The 15,460-nt window shown below is 42.5% G+C and overlaps 2 protein-coding genes across 2 annotated transcripts; both read left to right on the top strand.

The window, feature by feature from the left end:
• The first annotated feature begins 1,479 nt into the window (after window positions 1-1,479).
• Window positions 1,480-4,435, top strand: slc18a3b (solute carrier family 18 member 3b). The gene has a single exon (XM_084039911.1). The coding sequence runs from the start codon at window positions 2,139-2,141 to the stop codon at window positions 3,705-3,707; it is 1,569 nt and encodes a 522-aa protein (XP_083896037.1). The 5' UTR covers window positions 1,480-2,138; the 3' UTR covers window positions 3,708-4,435.
• Window positions 4,436-5,098: 663 nt separating this feature from the next.
• On the top strand, window positions 5,099-15,190 carry chatb (choline O-acetyltransferase b). Its single transcript, XM_084039845.1, has 15 exons — window positions 5,099-5,254; window positions 5,855-5,969; window positions 6,903-7,094; window positions 7,684-7,802; window positions 8,805-8,858; window positions 9,004-9,184; window positions 10,071-10,248; window positions 10,337-10,506; window positions 10,586-10,686; window positions 10,785-10,913; window positions 11,001-11,123; window positions 11,211-11,352; window positions 11,617-11,679; window positions 12,007-12,144; window positions 13,071-15,190. Exons 2-15 carry the CDS (start codon window positions 5,925-5,927, stop codon window positions 13,335-13,337), a joined length of 1,902 nt encoding a protein of 633 aa, XP_083895971.1. The 5' UTR covers window positions 5,099-5,254; window positions 5,855-5,924; the 3' UTR covers window positions 13,338-15,190.
• Window positions 15,191-15,460: the final 270 nt, after the last annotated feature.

Genomic DNA, 15,460 nt, shown 5'->3' with positions numbered 1-15,460 from the left:
CAGATATATTGTCAAACAAAATTGGTATTATTATTATTTTAATAAGATTTTGTCTTAGTTGTATTAGTAATGGCGAAATTAGATTAATCAACAACTGAACATTTCAGATAAATAATGATATTACGTATATATATCCAAATTGAAGAAATTGACATAGGCCTACATAGTAAGATTCCCTGTTAATTACACATGTTCAATTGCTGTTTTCATAACTAGTTAGTGTTATTAGTTTTGTAGCATCAGAAACCTTATTCATTTACTTTTAAACTTAGATGGGACCAAAGTTTTGGTGGGTGCTCCACTATGTTTTACAGTCAGATCATGGATCAAACATGTATTATTAATAATATTTGCAAGTCTTCACTGCCCTCTACTGGCAAAAGAGAGTAGCTCTCGTTAAGAAATGGAAAAAAACTCCAAGGCATTTACTTTTAACACGATGTAAGTGTGTGTGTGTGTGTGTGTGTGTGTGTGTGTGTGTGTGTGTGTGTGTGTGTGTGTGTGTGTGTGTGTGTGTGTGTGTGTGTGTGTCTTGTTGTTATTCTTGTGTTAACCCAAACTCTAATCTAAAATAGGAATGTAACTAAAGATGACAAAAAAAATCATTAAAAACCATCTGTTATTGAGGATATCATTAGGTTACAGTACAGTAGTTGATGTAAAATATTTACTTATCTTTTAACGTCATGGACAACATCACTGAGTAATGGGACGACTTTCATGGCTGGCGTGCACTTACAGATGTTCACCACATGGTGTCGTCGGTGTGTCGTGTTGAATCAGAAGGGTCCCCACATCCCTGTTACCGTTTGGCTCGATTCAAGCTCAGGACACAAGAGCTGCTCGCAGTAGTTATTACGCGCTTTTATCGTTGTTGTTGTTGTTGTTGTTATTTACATGTTTTGACTCACTGGATACATTTTAACGCGTTTGTTTGTTTGTTTTTCATTCACAAAGTGAGTGAGAATCTGCCGTTCATGCTCGTCTCTGGTGAGCTGTCCACAATGTAATGGTGCTGAAATCTTTTCAGCTCCTGCAGCGGACGGTTAAAAAAAAAGAAGCTTAGATAGTAAACTAACTGCAAATTAATGCACATGCACTGACTTTTTCATATTTGAATTTCCATATAGAAATGGGCCACATCTACATTCATGGAGACTCAGTGGTGAGAAGGGAATTTATAGCTGTTTTATTTATGTTAGTGATGTTGAAAGTCTTCTTTTGATTTGCATATATATATGTATATATATATATATATATATATATATATATATATATATATAAAAGCAAATATATGAGGTATATGAGGTAGATTTTCGTTGGTAAAGATGTATAAGTGCAGATATGTTCGTGTGCGTATATGTCTATAAATGTATAGAGACATTGAAGAATGACGCCAAAGTCAAGAGTCACACACATTAAGAATAAGAAAGCCTCTTTTTCTTCGAGGTTCTTGCAGAGGGGGTCTTGTGATGTGGCGCTCATTGGCTCTTATTGGTTGAAGTGATTGCTGCCATGGTCGGAAATTAACATAAAGGAGGCAAGTGGCGAAGGGATCCACTTGGGGGCAAGCTGGTGATGCGTCATAGCTCTTGGTGAAAAGAGGAGACAAAAAAAAAAAGAGGAACTAAAATAGCGCCGAACCTGCGGGTTAATGTGCACCAATGGCCACGGAGTCACTCGTGGTCTCGGAGCTGAGCGCAAAAGTGCCACAGGTGATTGGAGGCATGGACACGGAGACGAGAGACTTTGAGCGTCTTGGGTGTTGCAAATAAGTAAACCAAAAAAGAAAAAAAGAAAAGATCGCGCCAAACAAACTTTGCCATGTAAGATTCGCGATCGGACACATCTGCACGGTGCAGAAATTGGACGACTTCAGCACGTCACTTCTCCGGAGATCATGAAACAACATCGGATGTGGCTGAGGCGAAGACACGTTGAGGAAAGCCGTCTTCACCGATGAGGCAGCCGAGTTTCGCCTCTCCCTTTACGCACAGGCGAGGTGAGGACGGAGAGCATCGCATCAAGGTGGAGAAAACACCAATGAGTCATCCGAGGTGTTGAAAGACTCGGGAGCAGACGGGAGAAGCACAACTCTGATTTACTTTTTAATAATTATAATAATAAAGAAGCACATCATGGATGGAGAAGGAGGATCGTCCGGGCTGGTCAAATCAGCCGCCGTGAAACTGTCCGAGATGGGCGAAAGAACCAAGCAGCTGGGCACCGCGATTAAGGACCCTCACCAGCAGCGACGGATCATATTAGTGATTGTTTGCGTGGCTCTCCTGCTGGACAATATGCTCTACATGGTAATCGTGCCAATTATTCCGGACTACCTTGCCGAGCTGGAGAGTGAGCAGTCAGAGCACGTCCACGTCGTGATGCACCCCAACTCCTCCGCCAACAGCACAAGCCAGGACAAAAGTAACAAGAACAACTTGGACGTGCAGATAGGAGTGCTTTTCGCGTCCAAAGCCATCCTGCAGCTGCTGGTGAACCCGCTGTCCGGCACGTTCATAGACCGGGTGGGATACGACATTCCACTCTTAATCGGACTGAGCGTCATGTTCGTGTCCACCTGCATATTCGCCATCGGGGAGAACTACGCGACGCTCTTCGTGGCCAGAAGTTTGCAGGGTCTCGGCTCTGCCTTCGCGGACACCTCCGGCATCGCGATGATAGCCGACAAATACACGGAGGAGTCGGAGCGCAGCACGGCGCTGGGCATCGCCCTGGCGTTCATCTCCTTCGGGAGCCTGGTGGCGCCTCCGTTCGGGGGCGTCCTGTACGAGTTCGCGGGCAAGAAGGTGCCCTTCATCGTGCTCGCGTGCATTTGCCTGGCGGACGGCTTCCTGGTGCTGACCGTCATCAAGCCGTTCTCCAACAGGACTAGAGAGAACATGCCGGTCGGCACCCCCATATACAGACTCATGGTCGACCCGTACATAGCCGTGGTGGCCGGGGCGCTGACGGTCTGCAACATCCCCCTGGCGTTCCTCGAGCCCACCATATCCAACTGGATGGAGACCACCATGCACGCCACGCAGTGGCAGATGGGGCTCACCTGGCTCCCCGCCTTCTTCCCGCACGTCCTCGGCGTGTACATAACGGTTAAACTGGCAGCTAAGCATCCGCACCTGCAGTGGTTCTACGGGGCGTTGGGTATGGTTATCATCGGGGCGAGCTCGTGCACGGTGCCCGCGTGTAAAACTTTTGGGCAGCTCATCGCCCCGCTGTGCGGCATTTGTTTCGGCATCGCGCTGGTAGACACCGCCCTACTGCCCACACTCGCGTTTTTAGTTGACGTGCGTCATGTGTCGGTGTACGGTAGCGTTTACGCCATAGCTGATATTTCCTATTCCGTCGCGTACGCTATGGGTCCCATAGTAGCCGGCCAGATAGTGCACAACCTCGGGTTCGTACAACTCAATTTGGGCATGGGCCTCGTCAATGTGCTTTACGCGCCAGCGCTGCTGCTGCTGCGCAACGTGTGCCAAATGAAACCGTCCTACTCCGAGAGAGATAACCTGTTAGAGGAGGCTCCGCAGGGGCTGTACGATACCATCAAGATGGAGGAGAGGAGGGCTAAAAAGAAGGGCTACAGTTCGGCGGGGAATTGCTTGCCAGTAGATGAAAACGGGTTTGACAACTTTAGAGCACAGCGGTCCTTGTCAGAAGAGTCGTCCGGTACGGAGTACACTTAGCCCGGCCACACTCGCTCACTCAACCGCGAAACATTCCCCCTGGAGAGATCCGGAGATGAGGCAGGTTATAGTCCAGTTATTTAAACTTTTATGTAACTACCGATGTGCAATATTTAACACCCAATCACCAAAATCACGATGTGACCTGCTTTCCAAAGTTTATGGTTTCTTTTTTTGACTGTCATTGTCTACGTAACGTTTGTCATGGACGTATAACTGGAATTTTGTGAGAGATCTGTCAGCTACTGTTGAATTTGTGTGCATCACTGAGTATTGTAAAAAAAAAGAAAATAAGATATAAATAGATAAATGTGCGTACAAGATTATATGGGACCAACTATATGCAGCACATTTCCCCCCTTACACAAAAAAAATAGCCTATATTTTTAGTCTCTGAAGAAACTTTTTTTACTTGCACATCAAAGGCCTGATTTTCCTTTTAGGTTGTTGAAACAATCGTGAATTTTAATTTTGTAACAAGTCTGTTTTTTATTTACATTTTTTTAATCGTTGTTTGAAATTAAATGTATCTCAATAAATGGATTTTTTGTACATATGTGGATACATGCACAATGTAAATTGTTAAAACATACGTGGACCTCTTACAAAGTGTGTGTGTGTGCGTGCGCGCGCGTGTGTGTGCGTGAATCATTTTGTCAAGACGTAGCTAATGAAGTCAGTCTCCTTCAGACGAATAAATATGTATTCATTTATCACTTGTCGTTTTAATAAATCTCTGTTTGGATCGGTGTGACGCTGGTGATTTCATTCTTATTTCAAGCTTCAAACGGAACATATTTCGTTAGAAATCTCATGAATTCAGATTATAAAAGTGGTTCACACTTCAGAAGTATTAAAACACCACGTTTGAATAAAAAGAAAAACAAGTTATGTCAATATGAAAGGTGATACAATTATGAAACACCCTGTGATTCATGAAAAACGATTACTTTAAAGTTTAATTTAAGTTACAGCGCTGCACAAATAAGCACAACTACAGCAGAAAGGGAGCGGACCACAAAATAATATATATATATATAAAAGAATCATATAAATCAACAGATCCAAGTGTGCAATAGTTTAGAAAATGAGGCTGCAACTGCAAAACAGATTTAATTTCCACGTGTGCTTCGCCTAAATCAGGCTGACAAACTGCAGGCTTTCAATCTAAAGCGTCATCTGAGCACCGGCTGGACTATCACAGCACCTTTGGGTGCTTTTTTTTTATATTAAAATTATCATCGGATGTGGAAAGGAGGGGGAGGGAGGGAGGGGGGGGGGGGGGGGATGTCAGATAATAAGTTCCACGAATAGATTTCGATGGGAGGAGTTTCTTGCCCCAAGGGGGAAGGTAGACGCGAACACCTTCAGCATCTTTTCCAAGGCGCGCATTAACGTGGAGTCACAGCCTTATGGCGAGGCGAGGCAGTGGTTGGAGAAGTCCTGAATGGAGCTTTTACACTAACATGGGTTTTCACTGCGTTGACGTGGGAGGCAATGTGAACTTCCTCACACTTATCTGACCTCCCGAGTGGCGCACCGATCAGGTAAGGTAAGTTTATTCTTCTTTCAAGTATGTGTTTGATTTAAAAAAAATTAAAAAACAACCTTAGAAACAGAGTCTGCACTTTTTTTTTGCATCTTTAAATTTAGTTTAATGTCAGTGAAAGTCCTCTTTGCTGTGACGATGGGGTTTGAAAAGTTGTAATTGTTTAACATTTCAAGCAAACGAACTTGCATCCTGTGATACAGATTTAATATATTTGTAATTTTACTTTATGTTTTAGCTCTTTTTAAAATGCACTTTAATGTGAAACTACACTGAACAGAAGAGACCCAATTCCCCTCTTTACTGTCTGAACTTGTATTTGTTTTGGGGAAATATATACTGTATATATATATTTTAAGACTGAACTACAGATAAAAGGAGTTTTTAAGACGTGTCTTTGTAATGGTGAGCGACGAGACGCAGCTGGAATTCAAGGGCATGCAGCAAATTGCACGAGGCTGCAAAATGACGAATGGAAGCCTGCTGGTTCACTTTCAGACAGCACCATGTGGCTTCATTGCCCAGTAGGCCTACTTTTATTTACTGTATTTTGTGGCTTTCCCCCTCTTTCTCAAATGTCTTCACATGCTTCATGCAGGGAAGACTGACCCCAGATCCTCTCGAGAGCGTTTCCGCATTATTCCCTTTGACTGGAGTGGAACGCAAAGATGCCAATTTTGGAGAAAGAGACGGCCAGAGACCAAAGCAGCCAAGTATGAAAACATGTAATTCTTTCTAACCAATGGCGTAGGTGGGTGGCACCGGCACACCCTGGCACACCTGGGGCCACGGTGTGCCAGGGTGTGCCAGTAACCCACAGAGGTAGCTGGCACACCCCCAAAAATTGCCGTCAGACGATGCGTTGCGACACCGTTTTCAGTGTAAAAATCTTGTTTGATTTCATGTTTCTCATTCCATCTTCTCCTTTTATAACGTTGAAGCGCAGAGCAGTGCCGCTGTCCATGGTCCTGAAGTTGGTTAAACTACTAACCAATACATTTCAGCACCATGGTCAGCGACAGCGCTACTCACGCTTGGCCGCTAGGGGCAAATATGATCCCAGGACTTTCACCATTCAGATTTTTATAGCCTATCTACTATTCTATGCAGTAATTAACCCACATAATACAACCAGTGGTGGATTATGTTTTAAATTATTATGGATTATTTTACTTTTTGAGTGTTTTTCCAGGGTAACACTTCATATGACTTCCTAAAAACCTTTTTTTTAAAACTACACACATCCCCAGGATCAACAGCTAGACAACATATTCTACCATTCCAATGTACTAGTCAATATTAACATCTTGGGCTACAAGCAGTACCGTTATGCAAATGATTAAACATCAGACAGAAAAGATAATCAATTTACGTTTTCCCTCCCTATAAAAACAAGAGTGTCTCAAGTCCCAGCGGGCTGTAGAATGTATTCTCAAATAGGCCTTGAAGCATTTAAGATGAATTATTAACTCAGGTTCTAATAATTAAAGCAAAGAAAAGATGAGAGGAAATTACCCTTTTAACTAATGAACTCTCGATGAATCTGGGGAAAGGCATCAAAATGCAGAGCAGCTGCTGTCATTTCATGACTTGTAACGAATATTTATACCAATCTCTTGTTTGTTTGTTTTTTTTTATGACATCAGATGTTGCCAAAGGTCCCTGTGCCCCCGCTCAAACAAACCCTCGACACATACTTGAAGTGTGTCCAACACCTGGTGAAGGAGGAGCAGTTCAAGAAAACAAAGGCCATCGTGGAAAAGTTCGGGGCTCCTGGAGGCGTCGGCGAGGTTCTCCAGCAGAAGCTTTCAGAGAGGAGGGACAAGACGACCAACTGGGTAAACTCTCAGATCTGCAAGATAGAAAAAAAACAAACACTGCTGCTCTTCATGTTCATTTGGAAAACTCAATACAGTCATTGCAAAACCGTTTTTCTTCAGCTGTAAGACTTTTTGCATCATTCATTCTCATTATGATCCAATTTATTGGATTTGACCTTTTTACAATACAGTATTTCTCATTGGCATCAGGTTTTTTGTCTGCATCTGCTCTATTTAGTCTGAAAATAAAAATGACCTCAGATTTGTCTAAAGTAATAAGAAAATATGACCCGTTCATAAAAGAGTTGAAGAAAGTGAAACGCCCTGCAATAAAGATTTATTGGAGCCTTTTGTTGCTTCAATCTGTCCACCTGCGTCTGGGTGATCAGTCAGAACACAAGTCATCCAGCTCAGTGGAATCTATCACGCTCCCACACCGGCTCTCTCCTACTCACTTTCATCTGGCAGTGATACACTGTGATGTGTTTTTACTCCGTTGCCCACAGGTCTCAACTCTGAAAGTAATAACTTGAGTCCAAAACACTTAGCAAAGCCACATTTCTCAACAAAAGAAGAAAAAAAAAAGCATCCCTGTGTTTTTATTTAGGTGTATGACTACTGGCTGGAGGACATGTACTTGAACAACAGGTTGGCCCTGCCGGTCAACTCCAGTCCTGTCATGGTGTTTCCTAAGCAGACGTTCAGAGATCAGAAAGACGCCCTCAGGTAGGAAGTTTGATTCTGCTTTTCTAAAAGGTTTGCATGGGCTGAGAGTTTTTAAACTTTATCTTTTGTCCAAAACCCAAAGATATTGAGTCAACTTTCATGTAAGACAAAAAATGGAGGAAGAAGAAACTTTGAAACATGTTTCCTCATAATTTACTTGAACAATTTACGGATTATCATAACTTTTGCAGATTAAAAATGTGTCGATCGACTAATTATTTCAGCTCTCACTCCTTTGCTAAGAACACAAATGCACCAAGTTCCATTGAAAAACAAACAATACTTAACATTAAAACTCCCAGAATGCTGATATTTTTTGTTGCAGATGCTTGAGAGTATCAGGGTCCAGTCCTTAAAAGGTTTACAACATCACAACACAAAGTCCACAGTAAATCACTCAGTTCTGCAGCCACTGACAGGGTTTATGTACAGACCGCGATTAAGATCTGAATTACAGACATGGAGAAAATCACTGGCATCATCTCTGGGCCGTTTCACTGGCCATTATTAAATGAGCCGTGGTCCACCAGACATTACACCAGTCCACCCAGCCCTGTAACTCAACATTAGCTTTTGTCAGCTCACGCCACACTAACTGAATAGTTCCAGAGCACCCCAAGCTGGTAATCTACTGACACAGCCACTTATTAGATCGGGAGTGACAGGGCAAAGCTCTCCGCAGAGACTGCTAGTCAGGCTTCATTTAGGGGTGTGGTGCACTGCGGCCGCCTCCTTTGTATTGATCTGGCTTTGAACGTAATAACACCGAGACAAATGACATCCAACACAAGGCCTGACAGGGCTCTGTGTTTTCCCTATTTGCCCACTCACACATACAGGCTGGTTCACTGCTCACACAAACACAGATATACACACACAGCTTCCATAATGTGATTACCGTTTGTGCTTTGAGGGATGAGAGGAGGGCTAATTGTAATCACCGGTCAGTTCGCTGTGTATGTTTCATGTTGTTGTTTTAACATTTCAAACACTCTTTTTAAGATTTGGTGCTCGTCTGATCGGAGGAGTGCTGGACTACAATGCCCTCATTGATGCGTAAGCTTGTAATGGATTACCCGTCTCCCTGCATCCTCACGCTCCACCTGCATGCCCTTTATCCCCACCTCACCTATGAAAGTGAATTTATGATGATAAAGTCAGAGTCTGAAGGTAGTTTGATGGATGTGATAATGTCTCTCAGGCGAGCGCTGCCACTGGACTTTGCCCGAGGTCAGCTAGCCGGGACCCCCCTGTGCATGGAGCAGTACTACCGCCTCTTCACCTCCTACCGCTACCCGGGGCTGAAGACGGACACGCTGAAAGTCCATATGGATGCAGCCTCCTCAGCGCCGAAGCACATCGTCGTGGCGTGCAAGAACCAGGTCAGCACGCCGGCCTCTCGGTCAACTTTTCACACTCCAACACACTCCAACTGGAGACCCTGCCCTGCTCATTTGACATTAAGGTTGTTTTAAGATAATATTCAGAGTCTAATGTTGAAAGTGAGTGTTTAATTTTATTTTTCTTTCCCCACATTTACCACTACATGTGGCAATACTGGCCTCTAGTGCAGATAAATGATTCCTTCATCAATTAAAAAAGTATAGGATGGATCTCAAATGGCTACAACACTATCTATTCTGTCTAGGTGCCAAATTTGAATATACAGTGTGTGTTACAGATGTAGTGCTTGTCTTTCTTTAAACCACAGTCACCCAGCCCTGAACCAAGCCTATAATCTGTAGTCTGTGCCATCTCCCCAACATATGACTTTTACTGGTAATCCTCTATAGAGATCCATAAATCCATAAAGCCCCCGACCGCTAACATCCACCCGCATTAGGTCCAAGGCTACGATTTGGATTACATTTAGCTCACAGATTGTGCCTTTAAATTACCTCGGGGAAAGGGCACGGTCGGAGGCTTTCACCTGGAAATGGTTCTGGGAACCCTCAGTCCGTGGCACATAAGGGCCCGTCCCTATGGAGATACAGGCGGTTAACTTAATTACTGTTGATTGAATCTGCCAGAGCTTCCTTGAGTCGTGTATTTAGCTGATTGTAAGGAGCCATATTTTAGATAGCAATTGACCATTTACAGCCATAATCAGGGTCCAATTTATCTCCGCTGTTGAAATACTGTGCCACGGTAACAGGAAGCTCGGATAGAAATGACCATCAGCAGGCAAGGACACATATTCATCATGTGATGCACCACATAATGAAATAGTTAAAGGACACATTTTCTGTAATCTATTTTTTTTACTAGTTTTTCGTGTTGGATGTAGTCGCAAACGGCAAGCAGCTCAGCGAGACGGAGATCTTATCCCAACTTGAGAAAATCATGAAAATGTCAGAAAACGCTGAAGAGAGGCTCCCCCCTTTCGGTGTCCTGACATCGGATGGAAGAACGGAATGGGCACAAGCCAGAGATGCACTAGCAAAAGGTCTCAGCTGCAAACTTTCCAGAGGTTTTAAACAACTTATAACATATAAACCAAGACATATCTCATCTCTTTCCCTCCCTCCATCCAGATCAAACTAACAGGGACTCTCTGGCTCTGATCGAGAGCTGCTTGTGTGTGGTCTGCCTGGACGAGTCCAGCGGCCTGGGCCCCAGCGACACCAACCGGGCCCTGCTGATGCTGCACGGTGGCGGCCGCGAGAAGAATGGGGCCAACCGCTGGTATGACAAGTCCATGCAGGTACGGCTACATTCAATTCACTTAAATCCTCCAGGAATGTAGATTTCCGGGCCATTGAGCTTCATCCACCTTCTCTCAGTTTGTTGTAGGGATGGACGGGATATGTGGAGTCGTGTGCGATCATTCACCATTCGAGGGAATAGTGATGGTGGAGTGCTCCGAATACCTGATAAAACACATGTAAGTGAGCCCATCGCAGCAGGGTATAACCATACACTTAATATCACCGTCTGGCTGAATGTGCTGAGCAGTGACGGTGATGTTGTTGTCTTGAACAGAGCTGGGAGTCCATCCAAGATGGCGAGAGCGTCCAGCATCAGGGAGCTCCCCCCTCCAAGAAGGCTGCTCTGGAAATGCAACGCACACATACAAGGACTCTTAGCGGCTTCTGGAGACCGACTCCAGAGGCAAGACCAACACACAAACTATCACATAACATCTAAAAACTAAATTTCTTTAGACATCACGTCTCATATCGGTGCTTTCTCCTTCAGGCTGGTGAATAACCTCGACATGGATGTTTTCAAGTTCAGCATTTATGGGAAAGAATTCATCAAAAAACAGAAGATGAGTCCGGATGCGTTCATACAAGTTGCCTTACAACTTGCATTTTACAAGTAAAGTACATTCATTAGCGCCTTCTTCCAATTTGGCTATAAATATGTCCAAATATGTTGATATTGCCATGATATTCATCTCATTAGATGCAACAAAAGGCTGGTGTCTACCTATGAGAGCGCGTCCATTCGGCGTTTCCAACAAGGCCGGGTCGATAACATTCGCTCTGCCACCCCTGAGGCTCTGGCCTTTGTGATGTCCATGACAGATGAGAGGGCCACTTTCACCGTGAGTCATTTTTCTCACTTTGACCCCAATTACTGAGTAACTCCCACATTACTGTTCACCGCACCTGCTTAAATGAAAGATGCGACCAGCCAGGTCGCCACGCCAAACCTCAGCGTTCCCATCCAAACAGATGATCTCCCCGCAGATTTAACCGGTCTATGAAAAATGAAATTACCGGCTGCATTGTTCTCTATTTGGAGAATGTGAAAAATGCCATGCGTTTACTTTTATTCCCCTCTAAATTATGTTTCACTCCTCCAACAGGATTCAGAAAAAGTTAGAAGATTGAAGGACGCAATTAATGCCCAGACAAATTATACAATTGCAGTAAGTATATTCAAACCACCAGAATTTTAAAAACATCTTATATTCACTCCATGTAGATTTAAAATAATAGCTTGACATTTTTTGGGATGCACTTAATCACTTTTCCTGAGTAAGATAGAAAGATTGATATAACTTTAATGTCTATAAAGAAGCTGCAATATGATTATGAAGCTCCAACCAGTGCATGGTTAGCTTAGCATAGCACAAAAACTGTATATATCCACCTAGCAGCTACACAAAACAAGGACTGGGACTGTCAATAACTACTGTGCTCTTATAAAGGTCCTGAAAATACTTCAAGCACCATGTAAAAAATATATTTTTCAGGCTATTACAGGAATGGCAATAGACAATCATCTCCTCGGGCTTCTGAAGATGGCAAAGGAGCTCAACATGGAGAAGCCAGAGATCTTCTGTGATGAGACGTATTTGGCCAGTAACCAGTTCATCCTCTCTACCAGTCAGGTAACATGTGATACCATTCTATTCTAACATATTAGGTTGGAGATAGAGATAGAGATAGACTCTGTGGAGAAAGTCAAGCTGAATCTGTAAATGTGTTGCAACCTGATGCCGATGTTTGCTGCAAATGTAACACATTAATTAAATTTGAGAACATACGGCCCAGGTCTAAAATCCACCACATTAATATTCAAATTCACTTTGATTGGCTGAGAGGAATCTCAAAAAGAGTTACAGAACTCTACTTTAGTAATGAAACAGGGAAGAAACACACAGGACTAAATAAAGTATGTGGTTTATGTTGGTGGTTGGGATCCTCACAGAGGGCTAGGTGTGTTTTAGGGTTTTTAATTGGAGACCCTGCCAGACTCCTCTATTGCCCCCTGTGTGGAGTTTATTTAATTAGACCATTTCTGTATTTAGCTTTAGCTTTCCTGACAGCACCAGAACCCAACACTTAAATTAATAACTATTATCCTTTGCTATAGGCAGCCAGATACATAAATAAACTGCGGTAGGCGTCAAGGAAGTCAGGGGTCTGTTTCATAGTTTCAGAAGTCCAACACCTGCAGGGTTAAAGCATGTGGTGGGATGTGAGCTCATAACACAACAGCACCTTTTTCTTATTGGATAGAATCAAATGTAGGGGTTAGTTAACTATTCAATCAACAGAAAATGTATTATTAACTATTTAAATAATCCATCTTTTGGGTCATTTATGAATAAGAAATGGCCACCATCTCCTGGTTCCAACTAGCCAAATATGAGGATTTGTCTGTTTTATAACATTGCAAACTCAATATCTTTATGTTTTGGTTTGACAATAATGGCTACAACTCAAATTGTAAGTTGTTTTTCTCAAATACTAAAGGCAGCTTGTTCTCCTGACGAGCTGAACTCTAACCCCGACCGTGTCCAACTTGTACCAGGTCCCCACCAAAGTGGAAATGTTCTGTTGCTACGGCCCAGTGGTGCCCAACGGCTATGGCGCCTGTTACAACCCGCAGTCGGACCACGTCCTCTTCTGCGTGTCTAGTTTCTGGGAGAACACGCAGACGAGCTCGGCCGTTTTCGTCAAAGCCCTGAACGAGGGCCTGCTGGAAATCAGGGACTTGTGCAATAGAAGCGGCGCCGCGGCCCCCAAACCGGCCGACGGCAGCCAGGGAGCCGGCCGGCCTCTTAAATCAGGGAAGTAAGCCAATATCAGAGTCAACTCTTAGACTTAGACTCAGTAGTTGAGATGCCGTTGTGTGTCTTTGTTGTCGTGTGCAGTAGTGATCCTTTAATGAAAAACAAAGCCTTAAAGTTCATATATATACATATAGGACGTAAATATTAAAATGTGAAACTAGAAAACTATTTATTTTTTGTGGATGTGTGTAGACATCATCGTGATTTGGGTCCAACAATGACCCTGTTTGACTCGGCAGACTGAGACTAACTGGTCTGCTGCCTATAGGAAACTGAAGCCATGCCCACGTTGTAGCACTGAGAAGAGGGGCAGCTCCTCTATCAGAGCTGAGGGACGACCCCGAAGTACATCCTACATGTAGATTACTCCTCATATAGAGTAGTCACACATATGAGATGATTCTGTATGTATGTATATATAAATATATAAAAAAAAAAAAACACAAGTATGTGACTTCTAACAATCATGCCATCCTGTAAATATAATCCTTTCATTGTGTGTGCCATCATATTGGCAACCAACTGGATCAGTTGTATTATATATTTTATTAGATCCATTTTTATGTGCCAGTTATGTAATCTTTTTTTAAATGTATTATTTATTTATTTATTCTATTGACACCATGTGGTTGCCAAAGAGGTTGTGTTTATGTGAAATCCATCTGATGAGGCACTTTAAGATATTTATATTAAAAGATGTGAATGCGGACTGGTTATGAATAATGTGTGCAGATGGAAAACATTTGTGGTTTCAGTGGTGCATTTGACGTCGTCTAGATGAGCTGTGTTCCATATTATAGCAATAGTTAATAAGACTGAAATAAACAATGCTACTTTGTGACTAAAATACTGTGCTACGTGCTTTTAATTTGCACTTAAAGGCAGACAGAGGGATGTATTGTTTTGTGCAATAACACCATAGTAAGTGCAGTGAGGGTATACGTGCAATTTACCAAATTGACACATTAGATGCATGGAGCTTGTGTAATATTAAATCAACTATTTTTGATAAAAAATGAAAATTAATTCTACATCGTGCATGCTGTGTGGGACAAACAATGTCAATTCAAAGTGTACTGTGATTTGGATTCTTCTACGAAGGTATATTGTGTTCAATCTGTCGTGGTTCCGTGTTAAAAGGCAAATCAAATCAGTGGTGTGTAGCGGTGGAAAAGATATTTGTCGTCCTGTATCGAGTTGTGTATATATCTACCAATCATCAGCCAAAGTGAATGTGAACCATGTAGGTCAGATTTCAGATTTCATGTCAAGAAAAGAGTAGAAGCGACGCACATTGCATGTTTATTCTTAAATATAAGTGTATTTTTATAAGTTCACATGAAAAGCTTATACAATGATATAGTAATATACTGTTAAAGGGTGCACATAAGTAACAAAAACGCCTTAAATTAAAGTGATGCAAAGTGTTTTCCTGCCAAATGTAGTATTCTATAAATGTTTAACGTCTGATGTTAATGTCATCTGTGTTTGCCGTCTTATCTGTGTGATACATGTAATGTAAAGGATGTAATATTTGTCACGTGTAAGTAACTAGTAATCCACAAGAGTAAATCCTGCTGTTATAGCAATAGACAGAGTAACAGTAACTACAGCATAGTATCAACGTGTTCTGTCAATGTCATTGAAAGGGAGAATATAGTGCAATACAGTTAATATTCAATGAATGTTCAGTGGAAACTCATATGTTTATCATGGAAAAAAACTACAACAAAAGGCTGATTTATTTTTTCAGGCTAGAAGAATATTTTGTTGATAGAAGACATTGTGAATTTAAGCTGTAATAAAACTGTCGGGTGTGAAGCAATCGATTCTAGAAATTAAATCAAGTTCAAACCAACCAATAGCGTCAGTGTTTTCTGTTCAACGTGATGATCCGTCGAGCTCATTTCCCAACAAAACAGATATGATTCCCAGTTTGATGGCTACAAATATCGTGCTGTCGGCTGGATGTTGATATCATTCGTATCATCTTGTATGTTGCTATGCTCTTAGTTACAATAGAAACATTATTAAGCATTTTTGGCATCGGGTTGTCTGTTCGCAGCACGGCAACTTCAGTAACACACTCCCAACAGATGGCCTCGTTTTCACTGGCATCTGATAAAGT

Source organism: Eutrigla gurnardus, assembly GCF_963514095.1.
Source record: "Eutrigla gurnardus genome assembly, chromosome: 22".
In the NCBI taxonomy this organism is placed as follows: Eukaryota; Metazoa; Chordata; class Actinopteri; order Perciformes; family Triglidae; genus Eutrigla; species Eutrigla gurnardus.
Note: the sequence above shows the minus strand (reverse complement) of the source record. Positions and strands in the feature narration are given on the sequence as shown.